General features: G+C 34.4%; 1 protein-coding gene across 8 annotated transcripts in view; it reads right to left on the reverse strand.

Annotated features, from left to right (window-relative positions):
* The window catches only part of DIAPH2 (diaphanous related formin 2), a 246342-nt gene that overhangs the window by 165471 nt on the left and 62571 nt on the right, over window positions 1-18300 (reverse strand). For all 8 annotated transcript variants that reach the window (XR_010834759.1, XR_010834760.1, XM_067005015.1 and 5 more), the window contains 4 exons: window positions 11194-11295; window positions 9644-9738; window positions 8205-8306; window positions 1710-1949 (listed from right to left, as the gene is read on the reverse strand). Coding sequence is in view for 6 of the 8 variants with exons in the window: in XM_067005015.1 (XP_066861116.1) it covers window positions 1710-1949; window positions 8205-8306; window positions 9644-9738; window positions 11194-11295 (539 nt within the window). In the remaining 2 variants the exon portion in view is untranslated. The remainder of the gene's footprint in view (window positions 1-1709; window positions 1950-8204; window positions 8307-9643; window positions 9739-11193; window positions 11296-18300) is intronic.

Below are 18300 nucleotides of genomic sequence, written 5' to 3' on the forward strand. Positions count from 1 at the left end.
AAAAATCAAGAATACTAAGTGTGTAGACACCTTTTTCTTTTTGTATACAAAATAAATATCAATGGTCCAGAAGGGTGGTTCTTTAATTATGACGCTAAAGCAAAGGTACAGAGACAAAATTTGAGAAAAAACACCTATAGCAAAAGCACGTTATTATAATGATCTAATTCAAATTAGAATGGCAAATGCATAAAAGCAATGAAAACCAGAGCACTAAACGGAAGCAGCAAGCATCTTTTAACTTAAGTAATAAACAACAGAAGCAAATAGCCAATAACCATGTCGCTCTGTCTGGAGAAATTTATCCACTAACTTAAATTACTTTTCCTGACTTTGCAACTAATTAGTGGTAATTCACAAGGTATAATTACTATACAGAGGTATTAATGATACAATTTTATGTCTACATTTTGGTGAGACCTCCTTTTTCACTCCAACAGACATCACTGTCCTTGTGATTATTTTTATTTTTAGACATCACCTTACAATAAAACATAATTAACAACTAAACGCAGCAGCACAGTAAGCAGTTTGTTATGGAGAATGTTTAAAGATCTTCTCTCACAGGTAAAAAAGTACTTCCTTCAGAAACATGTCTTGAAAAAAGGTGGGTTGTTTTTTTTTGAGGGCAAGGCAAGTAGTCATAAATTTTTATCTCAGTTATTTTAAATGGAATTTAGCTGTAAGCACAGATAGTTATGCTTCAGCAATTACTCAGTTCAAGTAGAAAACAATTTGCAGGATTAGTCAATCTACATTAGCTGTGTCAACACCTGTGGGATTTGCATTGACAGCAATTCATAAGTCACCTGGAATGCAAGAATACCTTCTCAAATCTGTGCTATGCTAGAATACTATTTATGCATAGTCATCATTTTCTCTCCCTCTAAATTAAAAAAGCAGATTTCCACTTTACTCACTAATTTCCCTTTAGATTCATATGTTAATGACGAGAAAAAACAGAACTGGATTTATAAAATAAACTTCAACTTGGCCACTCTTAAAAAAAGCCATTAATGAATGAAACTACTTTCCGGGTCATGGTTTTATTTTACTTCAAGTTGGCAAAATCTTTGTATTAAACTACAGTAAGCAGTTTACAGATGTTTACATCTGTTTACAGATGTTGCATCTCTTTATTTCAAAGACAGGTACTTTACAAACTGAGATGGTCAAGCTCAGATCAATGCCTTAATCACATTTCATCATTTAAATAAACAAGTGCTGCTACAAATTAAGTCGATGTTGTATTTCATTTTGCCACCACAAGTGAAGTTTAACGTAGGATAACAATGTCCATCTTTAATTCCACATACTTACTTCTTGCTTTATGGATAGCAGGATGGAAGACAGAAGCAAGAGACAAGTAGCCAGAGCTATTTAACACAAGGTCTATGCGTATACTATTGAAGAGGTGATGGCTGAAAAAATTGGGGTTGGAAAGGCTGTTCTACTTTTATGTTCCAGAAAGACTCAGAACAGACTTATAGTTTAACGACTGCCTTTAATCACCAGTGCACTGAGTAGGACAGCTATAGCAACGTACCATGCTAGAAAGTTTTATTCTGTGTTTGTGCATCTGTTATTTAAAATAGAGATGTGGGCAGTAAACTACATTGATTGGTTGTTTTTCCCTAACTTATGGCAGTTTCTCTTGTGGTTTTAAGCTTCATGAATCTGCACTTACCAGTTTTATAGTTTCATCTTACCTTGCAAAGAAAACTGATGTTAAAACCAAGAGACTGTGCATTTCTGGAACCAGAGTTCATGTAGTTTCCAAGGAACAACACTAACTCTAAAAGCCTGCTAAAGCTTTCACTCTTCTTCAGCTCTTCACAAGCTATTGTAACCGCCATAATGTCAGGTTTGATATTGTTTACGTGTTCTTCAAACATAAGCTTGAAAAGGATCCCATTGAGACGTGACCGCAACATTTTCACTGAACTCATCTACAAAACAAGAGAAATTGTATCAGAACATAAAAGAACAAAAGTTTATACTAAAAACCAACATTGTGCAACCAGAGTTGGAAGACTACAATTTCTGTGTTTTCATTGCCTATCTTGTATTTTCCAAGAATCTGTACCTGCACAGAGGTATTTTTTCCCCAAACCATACACTTCACTTGAAATAATTCAATAAAACAACATACTGAAAATAAGAGTGCTTTGTGTTATCAAATCATTAATTTCCAAACTCACTAGCAATAAATGTACACTACTAAAATTGTTCCTCACAGCATGTATGTAAGCCAGTTCCACCAGTTAACAAGAACTGAATATTAGCCTGAAGGCATATGTGATGACCATTTTGTCAAAGCTCCAGTGAAGTTAAGCTTGGAAGCTAAGCTTCTCAAGTTTTTCTTCCTTCAGAAACGGTCTAAACCAAAGACACTTGAGAGATTGTACAATAGCAGAAATATAAACAGTTACAGTCTGATTAAACAAGAGAATTCTCATTTTTAGACTCTCTTACTGAGCTGATGCAGTTCTCAAGTTGCACTTCATCACTGGGAGAACAGTGGGGGAGAAAAAGATGATGAATTCTTAGGGGCCCTTGTGGAAGGCCTTGGAAATATCCAAGTGAGTTTGAGACACTGGAGGTCAGGCTTCATTAGTCAGATGTTTATATGAAGCCAGATTACATTAGTGCCACTGTTCATGGAATATTGCCATTGTACTAATGGGAGCTATAACTTATGATATTTGCTGATAACATCAGCAAATTACATTAGTGCTACATCTAATTTGGTGATTACTTTTGCAGGTTTTAATTAAACTGAAGCTCAAACAGTTTTCTGTTATTACCTATACTGATATCAAGTGATAAGTAATATGAATCCTATCAGCATTTTGGAATGATGGTTACCAAACAAGCTCAAAGTTATATTATAGATACAGTATGATATATATTTGACCTGAAGGCTTTTAAAGTTCATACCATCCAAGAAAAAGTCTCATCTTTGTCTATCCCAACAAAAAAATCCAGATTTAGGAGGTGAATGAAGAGTTTTTGGCTACTATTCAACTTGTCGTCTTTTGAAACAAACTTTCTAAAACTTCTCCCCAAGACACTATTTTCTGTTTCAGGGATTTTGTAAAAGGTAGTACAGCACTAATTCATTCCTGACCTGATGGGAAGGTCATAAATCACAAAGTTGTAGAACAGTACATGACACAGATACTGAGAAGTATCTCTGATAGCAATATCATTAAGTTAAACCCCCAATACCGATTTTATTATTCTAGAAATTATTCTTTTGTATTTTGCGCAAGTAATCAGTAATATTTCCTTCTACTTAGCCATTCATAAAAATACGTTTAAATTTAAGAAAATAATACGTATTGAAAATTTTTAATCCACTTAAAAATTTTCATTTAAATGCAAGAATGATTACCTTCCAAATCTAACTCTTAATTTTAATTAGAAGAATACAGAAAGATTTCTCCCCCAATGTATTCACTATCAGTGGTGTTCCTGAAGCACTTTGTCCCCCTGAAAGAAAAGCTTTGTTATGTGACAAATCACAGATCTTGGCCATCAAAGCAAATAAAAAAAATCTTTGTTTATGTCTTTTGCTCAGACTTCTACCACAGCTCCTTTGAGGAACTGAGATTTTCGATGAGGAAAAGGAATGATTCAGTAAAAAAGTGTTTCAGCATAACTTGCTTTTTAATTCCCATTATTAGAAATATCTATTGAAGCCTCCATAAGCTACCACCATTCAGTCTTGAAACACTATTTTTCTAATCATTCTCTATCTCACAAATGTCATACTGAAAACATTTGTCCTGAAAACAATCTACATTCACTGTGCTACAGTAAATGGAAGTCAAAGCAATTTAAGTGATTAAGTGACTTTTGCAGGACAAGCTCCAATTAATGTTTTTATTCAAAATGGCATCAAAAAAAGTTGTAAAACTCTTTATATCCTGAAAGCAATATTTTACCATATGGTTTAGTAAGAAATAAATTTGAATATGTCAGCAAGCTTCAAGCCTTTCATGAGGTAAACATCACCATTTTGATATGTTTGATTTAGTGTTTTTTTTCCAGTTAACATTGCATCACATGCTTTTAAATCCTTCGTGAAGTTTTGTAGTCAGTCATTCCTCAAAACAAATAATCACAAATAAATATCATGACTGTCTGAAAAAAAGCATATTTTTATGACTTCTTCAGTAAGATTTGACTAAAAACCAAGAACCATTTAGATTCAATCTAGTAGTGATCACAAGTGAGATAAATCCAAGATCATCTGTTCCTAAGGCAACCAAGAGAGAGAATACAGTCTCCCCAGCCACTTTCAATTAGTGGCATAGTTTTCGGAAAAAGAAAAAAATCATAATACTACATAGAAGGAATGAGAAAGCATTAAGCAAGCACTAGATCTAATCGATAGAAAACTGACTGATTAAAAATTTGAACTATTCAACAACTGCTAAAACCCAAGGCTACTCCTTCTCAGGTCAAGTGGTTTTCAGGTATCAGCAAAGCCAATTGGCATGAATTCATACTCTGGTAAGAAGTCTCTTGAGAGCACCTACTTTCTACACATACCTAATACACAGTACTTATATCTTGCCAACTTCATTAATTGCTTTTGGTTTACCACTAAATGAAAACAATGCAAGAGAACTAGTCCTTCTTCTAGTCTTCTGGATCAAAGGAAAAAAATCTTCCAAATAGGAGAACAAAAACATTCTCCACATATTATCATACACTCAGTATTATGTCTGGTAACAGAAAACTGAAATAGCTTTTGCACTCCGTCAAGTCACTTTGCACTTGGTAAATTAATTTACACTCACTGTGCAGCCAATTCATATATAAACATGCTAAAGTAAACGAGAGCATCAGTTATGTTCTTTCATTTATCAGTCATATTCATTCAACCAAGACGAAGCCAAATATATGGCAAATAACGAAAGACTATTTTGCAGGTTTTCTTCACTTTACAAAGAAATGTTTCCACAGGGATAGATCAACATTTTGATACCTATAATAATTACACCTTAAGTTTACTATCAGTTTTTTTTTCCTAACAGCAGTGTATTAGCATATTACCAAAATTGCACATCCATTGGTCAAATATGACCAAAATAGGTACAAAATGCAAAACCTGATCCTGCCTGTCCTATGCCCCATCAGAATTTCAGATGAAGTTGCAAGTTCTTTCGTAACACCTTCTGAACACACGTTAAAGTGGAGAAATAATTTTATCTTCATGAATAGCAGATCATCTTTGCATAAATGAACAAATATAGTTACCTCAATTCTTAAAAAAAAGTATATGCTTCTAAAGTAAGCCTATGAAGAGCAAACAAATTTTGGCAGCAACAAACAAGTTTGACTAATCTGTTTTACTGCATCTGGCTAGGATTAGTTAGTTTTCTTCATAGCAGACCGTACGGTGCTCTTTTTGTTTTTCCATGTATGATGAAAACAATGCTGATAACAGTGATGTTCTAATAACTGCTGAACAGTGTTTGCACAGTGTCACAGCATTCTCTGTTTCTCAATCTGCCTCCCCCCAGCGAATAGACAGGAGGTGCACAGTAAGTTTAGGAGTTGAAAGAAAGATGCCATTGCATCACTTTTGTTTTTTCTTCTTCCACTTCCCCTTCATTTACTGAACTTTTTTTTTTTTTTTTTTTAATCTCAACTTCTGTGCTTTCTTTCACTCCTTTCTTTTTACCCTGTAGGGATGGGATATAAGGAGGAAATAAGTAGCATTTGTGCGGTGCTTAACTGTCTACCCAGATCAACCCACAACACCTGTTCTTTAGTGAATAGCTGCCCTTGACTACCATTTGTAACTACCTAAAGGGAAGAAACAGAGAAGACACAGAGGATTCTTGAAAGTGCATAGTGATAGAGCAAGAGCAAAAGACAAGATGGTGCTCAGGAACTTCTGACTGTATGTAAGGAAAACATTTTTGACAATGAAGATAGGTAAAACTGAGTTCAGCCTCATCCTTCCTCATCAGGAGAATAATTTACCATTACCCACCAGAGAGCAGAATGGTGGGAGGATGCAGATACACAGTATAGCATTCCAGAAATACCATTACGTAAAAGCTAGAGAGAAATGCAGCAAAAACTGAATGGGGAGAAAGACTGAAGCTGAAGAGACAAGAAGGGTATGATGTTTATAAATTGTAGTGTGCAGAAGGCATCAAGCTGGGAGAAAATCTCAGTTACAAAGATCAAAGGTGCAACATGAAATACCTTACAACAGTAAAAAGAAGAAACATCTACAAGTAATGCTTCAAAATTCAAGATCATTACGCACAATTTTCTGAATTTTCTCAGTTATTTTAAATAGTTAACTGAATGGAATTCACAGACACCAGTCATTTGTCCCAGTGCCTCTGCCCTGCTTGCTTCCATCCTGTGTTTTCCTCACACGACATCTACACAATTTGCCACTTTGGCTTTTTTGGTACATCAGACACTCCCTGCCACCCTTTGCTTGTTGCCATTTCAGAAGTAGGCAGGAAGCAGACAGTGCAATTGTTCTGGCCTGCCTGCCTTCCTTCCTAGAGATTAAAAGCCCTTTCTGCCATTGGGCTGGAAGCACAAATGTCATTTTATCACATCATTTTAGTCACTAGAAATGTCTGTTACATGACAGGAGGGAACAACATATTCCTCCAGGGGTTTTAAAGAGTTTATATAAATATTACATTATAATAAATACAAAATAATACATAATATAAACTATTCCAAAATCATGTTTCAGAACAACAAGGAAATCTGGTAGAATATTAGGTATGAATATGTTCATATTCTACCAAATTTCCTCGTTGTTCTGAAATAATGTTTTTGGAACTTTATGCCATTTATAAAAAATTAAAATCAATTGCCTAGGAATTTTCAAAAGAAGTCATGGATACCTTTCATTTTTTTATATCCTCTACAAAAATCTCACTAGTTCAAATCATGTTCTCTGAATCCAAACAAATCACTCAACGGTATTTCTGAAGCCAACTTACACTCAAAGCAGAGACTGCTTATGTATACATATACACACACATGCACACACACACATATATAAAAATAAAGCTGTTTCTACTCTTCCAAGAACTGCTATTTCCGTTTTAATACTTTTTAATTTACATAACTGTAAATTAAACTGTAAAATTCCAACAACACCAAGCCTAGCTCCTCTGGTGTTAAATACATTCAAATATATTACAAAGGCGATCATCATTATAGTCTTTCAGAATGTCAAAACTAAAGTGAAATGATAAACTAAATTGCTTTAGGCTTTATCAAGTCTTTGGAAAACCAGAATCAGAATCTTCCAAGTCCTAGCTTAATACTTGGTACCATAAAATCACCTACCAGCATGTATTTGGCAATTTATGCAAACTGAATGATTTCATTCAGAGACAGGTTCTAGTCATTATATCTGATATGCCTTCCTCTCTAATAGATACATTTATTGAACACTAGTAAAAGCAACAGAATATGATGTTAAATTTCAATTCTATTACAAATCCATGCTTTTTCTAAAGCAGTTTCGTAAGTATATGTATACATACACATACATACTGTATGTATATGCATGTGGGTGTATACATACACACATGTATATTATATAGAATGATAGATTATCCCAAATTGGAATGGACCCACAAGTAAAATCGAGTCCAACTCCTAAAAAAGCTTTCTATTGATTTGAGCGCAATTATGTAACTCTTTCTACCAAGAAATCTTTCCCCCACCTTAAGATGTACAGACATATCTTACCAAAAGATAAAACCTGAGTTGAGATATTATGAGCACATGACTTTCAGATGTTCAGTTTTCAATAAAGAAGAATAAATTTGTCAAAGTTGTCAGTGCCACAGTAAATGGATCTTTAAGAAGTTAAATTTCTAAGACTTCATAAAACGGTTATGAAGAACACTCTAGGCACAATAAATACTTAAGTGTTCCATGCAAAACATCATACAAAAATCATATTAAAGACTTGGTCTGGCAAAGAAATGCCTTAATGATCTTAATCACATGCCATAATCGCTACCATAAGAAAACAAGTATGAATTTACAGAGATTTTTAGACTGTTTCTGATCAATAAATACAGCACCATTTTCTTTATGCAGAACGTGCAATAACACTAACCAATATACTTCAAAGTTACATCTATTTGATGAAATAATACTCTGCAGTTAATTACTGCACTAATACATACCACAACTCCAAATTGTTCTGACTCAGCAAGATCATTATATTCATCCTTCAATTCAGCTAAGGCATTAAGTTCTTTCTGCTCAGGAAGATTCTTCACTAGGTTCTAAAATAAAAGAAGGCATTATATTACACTTGATATAACAAATGAGCTGGCATCTTAAAATAAAATGTTTAAGACGACACAACACAGAAATACATGAGGAAATTACAGGGAACTTATTTTTATCTACGTAGCTTAGACACTATAAAAATCAAATGAAACCAGTAATTAATACAGACATCAGCACTGTCTTCAATTTGAAGAATACCTTCACAGTATTTAAAAGTTATAGACAGATAAAGCAAAGTGTTTATGAAACATGCAATTCTATAGCATTTTGATAACAACTTAAGACTTTTGTGGAGATAACGTAATCTTACATTAAAAGTTACAAGTAATGCTAAATGTTATATCTTAAAAAAAAAATAAATTTTGCTTAAAAAATCCATGCTAAAATTTGACAAAGTGATGAAGTACTAACTGTGTAGAGACCAGTTTAGCCCAATCTCCCTGGAATAATCATTTTCCAGGACCAAGAAAGGAAGAAAACATTCATTTAGAAAGCCTTGTGGGAACCAGGACAGGGTCACAAACAGGGGACAACGAAAGATGAAAGGACAAACACCAGCCTACTACATTAGCTAGGAAAGTATCAGTTAGTGAAGACTGGATCAGCTGGTAATGATGACATCAATAATCTGCGTAGGATATTAAGAGGAAGTAATTCAACATCCGTATCATCATTGTGCTACATCTGTATACCATTTCAGGTTTGCCTTCTTCTCTGCTGTGCTCTTACTCCACAGAGATTGCTCTCCTCCTACAAGACTCTGTCCTCCCTTGTGAGGACAGCAAGCAGAGACATGTAAAGAAGCTGTACTCCATATTTTCATCTCTCTGGCTGACAGATTTTGGCCTTAAAATAAGATCAAAGATGCTCAGAAGCAGGTCTGATTTATAGACTCTTTCTGTTTGTTTGGTTGGTCTTGCATTGCACTGCAGCAGTATCCTGAAACATTCAAGTAGTTTCATCTATCACTAGTGACAAGCAGAGGTTTTTCAACAAGAAGCCTTCTGAAACTCTATTATCCACTAGCCTAAACTAGGTAAACATTTGTCTCATGCTCAAAAACTAGAGTCAGATTTTTTTTTAATCTCCTACATTATGAATTTTCGCTTTCAAAAGAAAGAATTTTTAAGAGCCTTTTAAAGACAGTTTTACTGCCATATGTAACCATATACAAAAGTAGAAGTGAAATAAACAAAACACTAAATTCAAGTGATATATTTATAGCTGATATCCAGAAAACTCTACACTGTTTTTACTTTTGAATTCTTACAGCTTTATATCATTTGTATGTACAACACACTATGAACAAAACCAAACATTTTTCACATACCTGAATCAAGGATTCACTCAGCTTCTCTTCATCAACCTCTAAAATTATATTTTTTATTTCTTCATAAGGCAAACGGAAAGAACCCAAAAATATTGCTGAAATTCAGTAAGAAATCATTAGAATCCAAAAGGTCAAAGAAGATGGATGTAGGAATGCAAATTTCAATTCTAACAACTCAAAAAAAAAAATCTATCTTGATCCAAATTAAGATAACTCACAACAAGAAAGTTTTCTATATAAGCCAAGTGTTATATGAAGTAAAATTTCAATTGAAATTATAATCAATGTCATTTCTAAGAAATCAAAATACGACAACAATTTGGACTGTTTTTGCATTGTCATTTATCTGTCAGATATATTATTTTTTTTTTAAATGAATAGCAACACACTTGCATTACTACTAAAACAGACATGTTCAGCCCATTATAAGACTTTAGCTGCTACTTTTGCTTTCACAACCTGGTCTACACAGCTGTAGTGAATTTATAACTGGCTGAGTATTTACATAACATTCTAAAAAAAATCCTTGCCAAAGGCAAAGACAATATATTTATACACACACACTCTACCTCCTCTACCATTTTTTAAGTAACTAAGCTTATAAAAGAGACTATATATATTGTATATGTTTCAAAGATGATGTTTGTAAAAATAATTTGATTCCAGGATGTTACAACATCTCAAAACTCCATTCCATAAAACACAAAATATCCCTAACGAAGACAGACTGATACATTGTTTTTTATGAAGCGCTGTATATTCAACCCAATTACTATGTCTGATTTTCCTACAACCATATTTTCAATGATTGGTTTAAAATTTTATATCACTTGTGTCATAGAACTTTTTCTGCTTAGAAAAATGTATTCATGGATGTAGCAATAAACAATGCACGGATTTGTTTTTACATACTTGCTTTGCCACAAGTGTAGATGGACTACGGGCATTTTAAGGTATTTCTAATTCAGATTAAACAAAAAAAAATCTACTACTCTCAGAAATCAATTTCCCTCCATCTTAAAATGGAAAAGCAAATTAAAAATAATAGGTGGTGCTGTGTTCTTTATAACTTAACATAGTGGTATTTGCACCTAATTTATCCCATTTGGCAATATTTGTCTCTTTAAAAGTCTAGCCCTTATCAAGCTCTTTCTCCACTGCTTTAACCAGAAAAATCCACTGGGGATGGGAGCTGAGAGGCCAAACCTAAAACCCACCAACACTGTGCATTCCCTGAATCGGTGATTATCACTTAATTATACTTCTAGTCTAATGCAGTTAGAGAAAGAATCAACTCTTTAATTACAAAGAAACTATAATTAAAATTTAAGTTTACACCATTTTTTCTTTCTTTTTTTTTTTTTTTTTTTACATTTTCCAAGGCTGTAAAGTGTATTTAGATCATACTTACATAAAACCTCTCTGAACTTACGACTTACATTCACATTAGCAAATTTTTAGAAAAATATTGCACATCTAAGCAAGGAAAGAATATTTAAGAACAGTCATGTGGACATGATAATTATTCATTTATAATATTTGACACTCACATAAGTTTTGTGCAGATTTTCCATCCAAAACTCTTAATTCTTTAATCTTTTTCTTCGACTGAGCTACTTTCTTTTCTTCTGTTTCTTCTATTGCCTTTTTAGCTGTAAAGAATGTATTTATTAAATTCTGATACAATTGTTAAAGAGACTAACAGCAACTTAGTCAGAAAGCCGTAACAACGCATCTGTAAGAATTAGCTCAAGAAAATGCAAATCCATTGCCTCAATGTACTGCAAAATATCTAAAGCAGCAAATAACACATTTATCTAAGGAGAAGGAAAGTGAAATGAAATTTTTAATAAGACGATGACAATTTTTTCATGTACTATCACATTATATTTATATATTTTTGTATATTTTTAATCCAGAAGTTCTAGTATCTTCAGTCCAGTTTATTCCAAACACCTTTAAAAATGCACTGATTTGGTGTTACCACAAAGCACGTGAGTGCCCTCTGTTGACATCTAAGTATCTCAGATAGCATTAGAAGTTAACCCAAAACCAGTAAGGTAAGTTATTCTAGATTCATCACACAATAAACCTGAAGAGGTAGGTTTTTACTAATTACATATCTCGTCCCTAGTAAAGAGCAAAACCCCCCAAAAACACTGTAAAACATTTAAAAAATATTTTAAATTGGATTCTTTTATCGTTTGTTTGTAAGTAATAAAGATTGCTAGCTTTATATTCAGTATTTAAAATTATACAGAAAGTAAAATGGTATTCAGATATTTAAAATATATGCTGATTTTCTGCATAATTCAGTGTACTTAATGTTTACAGAATTTGCTAAAGTATTGTGTAAACCCATTAGCAAGGGTTTATTCCCTTTTAAATATTACAGAACATATTTGGCACTGAAGAAACAGAAACTTAACACGTTTAATAAAATTTGATGAACATTTTAAGTCAGTCAGAAGTGACTGAAAAACTTTAAAGTATAATTAAGAGGAAGTTTTAATCAGACCAAATGTTTTTCGTCTCAGAGCAGTTTTTTTTTTTGCTGTGCTGTTTCATCAGGATGGGTTTCACTACAATTATCTCCTAAGAAAACACGTTTATTTTTAGTGTTAAGAGTAACACTAAAGCCCCAGTTTCAACCTCTTAAAGAAAAAAAAATTACTTTCACCTCATACACATTACTAGCAGGAAAACATCTCAAAATAATACTACTGGGTTTATACCACTTGAATAATTAGTTTACCCTGCGCGGTTGCATACCAGCATAAACTAAGCTAGTCCAAGACAGTTCCCTTATCTCCAGCTACCTCTAAAAAGCCTGAAGCAGAGAAAGCTAAGCAGAAAAGACTGTTCAACAACGTAATGCTTGCTCTCCCCTTCCCCTGCTATTATTTTGCAAGCCTAGCCACATATGACCAGCCTGTTATATATTTGAAAAAGGACAGAGCTACACATCAACTTTACAGCAATCTTGCAGACAGCCAATACTCAAAATTCCGACGAGCACTGACCCAATGAACTACAGTTCAAAATCCTAAAGTGACAGTCCAGTCCATGAAATAATCAAACCCTTATCACTAACTGTTCTCAATTAAACATGGAAATAAAACCAGATGCTCAACAAATAAAAAAAAATAATCCAAGAGTTAATAATGACTTCTCCCATGACAATGCAATAAACGTTGTGAGTTCTGTTAGAGCAAGAGAAACTACTGAAAAGCAGGAATTTGTGTCTGGTGAGACAGGTGTGAGAAATGATTTGAGAAGGTAAGTGACTTATTCCTAATTTCATCCCTTTAATGAAGCCTTCCTGATTTCCATATATAATCAAGTCTTTATGGAAATATGGTGAAGAACATACATCCTTATAATCTGCTTACAGAGTACGAGACTTGTCAATCAGCCACGAACATTAAAGACAAACCTGTTCTTTTATTAGTTAAAAGAAAATACACAAAGCCAGTGCTATTTGTCTTGAGGCTTCCAAAAACTGCAGGGCTAACAAAAATATTTTGTAATATACAAAACCAGAGAAGCAAATATGCTACCAAATGTCAGTTCACACAAAGGATTTTTTTTTCCCAGTGATAATTCACATATACCTGATCAGACAGAAAGAGAAACAGCTTTATGAGCAAGAGTCCACACAGGGCAAACAACAAATTTTCAATAGTATCCCTCCTCAACTGTTTCCAGATTGCATTTCTCTAGGTGTTGTGAAACCAGTAATCAAACTTACAACACACAAGACCAAACTTTCAGAAGTTTTGTAAGAAACTACAGCTACCCTTCAAATATTTTCAAGCATGAGACTAAGAACTATTAGTTACCTTCATGCCAATTCAAGAAAATGATAGAGAAATAACTGAAATCACAACTAAATTCGGTGACTACACCGAAATTGCTGTTTAGCATCTACACCAACCTTACCAACTTAAGACTCACAGGCAGAAGAGACGTTAAATTACCAGAAATTCTTCTACACAGTTTGATTGATTACATTAAGGAGAGTGCTATCAAAAGTCATGCTTTTGCCTCTTCTGTTATAGAGCCTTTCTCACTCCAATAATGCAGTCCATTTTAGCAGTGACTTGACTGCAACAGAACCACAAATTACAAATTTTTAAAGAATTAAATAAATAAAACACTACTTGATACATTTAAGAATCAATATACTACTGCTGACCAACCTCCCACCTCTTTTCAGGTATTCCTGACACAAGTGCCTATTTCAAGATGAGACAGGCTTTTCATCTTGATGCCAGAGAACTAGTTGAAGGGAGAGATGAATAAGGATTTTACAGCAGTTAACACAGGGTAGCTCAAAAAAGATTAAAAAAAAAAAAAAATCAATCTGGAAGCTAAAACATCTGTATTGCTTCATACAGATGTAGTTTAGTGCAATTCTCCATTTAGTAGGGAAGAAGCAGCAAGCTTTTTTTTAACCCATCAACAATCATTCACTGAAGCGGCAAAATAACTACTAATGCACAGTTATCTCGCACTGATTATACCTACAGAATGTTTTGGTTGGTTTTACTTTTGTTTACCATCTTTCTAAAGCAGACAGGAGAGGGAAAGGTAGAGAGAGCCAATATGATCAAGCAGAAGGAAGAAAGGGAGTTTTAACACATGCAGATGTCTCTTTGAAGAAAAGAAAAATATCTGAATCCCCATGTTATATAACCTACTTTTTAAATTCAGAATTGAGTTCTATTGTGTTAGTAAAAACATATTTGTTTATCACTGTAAGAGGAAAAAAGCTGATGCAACATGCTGCAAGGCATTGTTTTCTGTTCATCATACATTATGCAATCAATGCACATGCTGCTTAAATGGGTACCTTTAGTGATGCCTTCAGCTGGGAACTAACACAATCCCACAAAAAGTACACTACTTGAAACCCACATCGGATCTAAACAAAAACAAGTGACACTAAACAGTGTTAAATATATTGAAAAAAATACTTCTAACAAGAATAACGATAACCGTGGCAAAAAATATACACAAAGATCTTGAAATACTTCAGAGACTTAATTAAAAAAAAGTTCTACCACCAGTACTTTAAACTTCTGTACCAATATAAATAAGCACATATGGCTTTTCAAAATTATTGTTCTACACTTGTTATTCAGCTACTGTAAAGTCAAAACAAATTTTTAGAAATACAAAAATGCCAAGTAAATGGGACCCTAACAATTTCTGAAAGTCACTGAATGATAAAACAGATATTTATAGCACAAAAATTCGGTAAACTTTACTAGAAAATGAAACTTCTTTGAGCATGACTGAATTGGTGACCTTGGGAAGCTATTGATCAGCTATTACTTGCAGAGGTACCCAAGAATAGTAAAAAAACTAAAAAATATTTGTTCAGTTGGAAGGAACCTACAAGGATCATCAAGTCCAAATGCCTGACCACTTCGGGGCCAACCAAAAGTTAAAATACAGTATTGAGGACATTATCCAAATATCCTCATTAACTAACAGAAATGGGGAAGCAATCACCTCGTTAGGAGGCCTGTGCCAGTGTTTGACCATCCTCACAGTAAAGAAATTTTTCTTAATGTCCAGTCTGAACTTCCCCCGGCGCAGCTCTGCACCATTGCCATGTGTCCTGTGATCGGTTCCCAGGGAGCAGAGACCAGCACCTCGCTCTGCACTTCCCCTCCTCAGGGAGTTGCAGAGAGCAAGGAGGTCGCCTCTTGGCCTCCTTTTCTCCAGACCAGACAACCCAAGTGCCCTCAGCCTCTCCTCACAGGACATGCCTTCCAGCCCTTTTACCAGCTTTGCTGTCTACCTCTGTATCTTGTCAAGGACCTTAACATCGTCTTCATATTGTGGAGCCCAGAACTGCACACAATATTCAAGGCAAGGCTGCACCAACGCTAATTATAGCAGGCGAATCAGCTTTTCTGACCAGCTGGACCAAGTGTTTGATGCAGTCCAAAATACAGCTTGCTCTCTTGGCTGCCTGGGCACACTGCTGGCTCATGTTGAGCCTGCTCATCAACAGGAGTCGAAGTCAATACAAGTCAAAGAAAGGCACAGGGAATAAAGTTTTATATAATAGTAGTCTCACACTTGCGCTTACTCTTTCCTCACTGATACACCAACAATAAATCCTTCCATTTGTCTCACCACACAATTCCTCACTGAAATGGAAATGCATCAGTTCACATAAGTGAGGCCTGGTTAGCATAGCTAGCGGCATAAGCCTGTGGACTCGGAGCAACCATTTATTTCAGTGAACAAAATATGACGAACCTTTTGCCCCAGACAACAAAACTGAACTCCAGGAAGTTTTTGTATGCTCAAGGAAACAGACAGTCAAACTATGCAAAGAATCTTGATCATCTGTAAGTGCGAACGTGTCTAGAAGTATCTTCAGTGTAAGCCCCGACAATGACAACAGCACAAGTTGAACAAACCCGTCACTGAGGAGATATTCTTTATTTAATCCAGTAACTGATTAAGCTAAAGAATATTCAATGGATCCCAGATTCTGGAAGATGTCAGGGTCCTGTTCCTGGACTCTGAACAGCACAGCTGAAACCACAACTTCTCTCCTGGACTGCATCACCTCTCCTGCAGAACATGTTATGTAGGATGTCATGGAATTCATAAATTACATCTCCTGTGATCTAAGCCACGTGGTAGCCAAACGTATTTAGTCTCCACACTGTGATTTGGTCTGAAAACATGACAAACCACAAACCATTTCCCTAAATATCCAGAGATAAATGCAGGAGCATTAACAGATGCTAGCCACACCCTCCATCAATCCTGTCAGCAGCTGTGTGATCTCATGTTTATTCCTAATGCCACCTGGCATTTTTAGGTTCACCTAAAATCACTCAGTTATCAATTCCTGACATAAAATTAAGCACTCCTGCTGTTGTTCTGTCCTTTTTCTGCAATCAGAATAGCTAAATAGCTAATATAGCACTAAAAAGAAAAAAAAATATTACAAAGAAAGCAAGCAATTGATCTGAAAATGATTCTTAGTAAAGAAAAAAGGAAAAAAAAAAAAAGTAAACCAGCAGGAGAAAAAACATGGAACATCACATCTCGTATGTTTTTTGCCTAATTAATGTAATCAAGCTGAAGAAGGCAACATCAACCAACAGATTCTGCTCCATGGAAGAAAAAAAAAAAAAACAAAACTTAGTTTTACAAGAAATTTTTGTTAAAAAAATAGCAAAGGTATTCCTATTACTTACTCTTCTAATGCAAGCAACTGCTATTAAATTTCACCATCACATTTAATGAATATATTAAATATTCTTATTCTATTAAAATTGCCCTAAAATGGCTGTAAACTAGCCTAATTTTCAACTGCAATTTGAAAAAATGTATGTAACTTGTGCAGTTTAGTTGTACAGTTCAAATGTACTTTAATAACCATTCCATATTAGAGTTGCTCCCAGCTTTTTATCAGCATATGCCTGGACTACAAAAAATAAAAAAAAAAAACAACACACACAAGTTTGCCTCCTTCTGTTTACACTGATAAAAGTCCATCCAAAAGATGTTGATCTTTCTGGAAGACTAAGGAAATAGCAACAATTAAAGGAATACAAGTGGTCACAGAAATACATGCAAGATGTATTACGCGCATTTTGCAAATATGTGCAAATACAATCACAGAAATTCCTTCTGACCATTAGAAACCAAACAGCAGCAGGCAAAAAATGATTCAACTGAAAATATCCTCAATGGGGCCTACTTAACTGTCTTGTATAATGTGCTGTAGGAAGCTGAAATAAAACCTTGTAGCCTTTTCCATTGACACTTCTCTCATATTCCCGCCATGAATATTTACAAGGCAGAAAGCCCCAGGACTGCCTACCCCATTTCTCCTTTTGCCACTGCCCATACTTCAACACCTGCAACACAGAACACACACAAAAAAAAAAAGAGGGCTTTTTCTACAAGGAGGCATTTATCACTGGTGGGTTTTGCTGGGCACTGAGACATCATAGATTTTCACTGTCTATGCATCAGTACTTGACTAATTACTAAAAAGATCAGCCAATGCATTTTAGAAGTAATACAGTAAGTTTCTATGTGGGTCAGAAAACACATTTGTCTAATAAAATAAAATAAAATACTTCCTATAATAGTAATTTTAATTTAGACAGTCTCATGTCCCAGTTATTTTTTTCCCCTCACATATTAGGTCATTATCACAACAGACTGTGAGGCAGAATAGTGAAGTATTTTCCAGACCAAAAAAAAAAAAATCAAAGTAAAACAAAACATTGGAAAAACTGCTTATTTCATCAAAAATTTCATAAACTCATTTTCTGTTATTATGACAAGTCTGGCAAGCAAAAGTCTTTTAAACGAATAGCTCAACTACTGTTCCAGTTGAACAGGCACATCTTCCCCAATAAAGACACGTGAATTTCATATTCCAAATGAATTTTATAAATAACGACGCTAAAAAGAATTGAAAGATCTAAAACCCTTTTATACACCCAAGTTAAGTAGATATTGGTGCACAGACTAAGTCTTTACTGAAATTGAAGTTTTAAAAAAAAAAACCCTCCACTACACTGTGCTATTTGATATGTGAAGTCCCTGAGTGAATATTTAAACACACACAAAAACACACATCCCCAAATGCACCTTCTAATATC

Source organism: Anser cygnoides, chromosome 13 (assembly GCF_040182565.1).
Source record: "Anser cygnoides isolate HZ-2024a breed goose chromosome 13, Taihu_goose_T2T_genome, whole genome shotgun sequence".
NCBI lineage: Eukaryota > Metazoa > Chordata > Aves > Anseriformes > Anatidae > Anser > Anser cygnoides.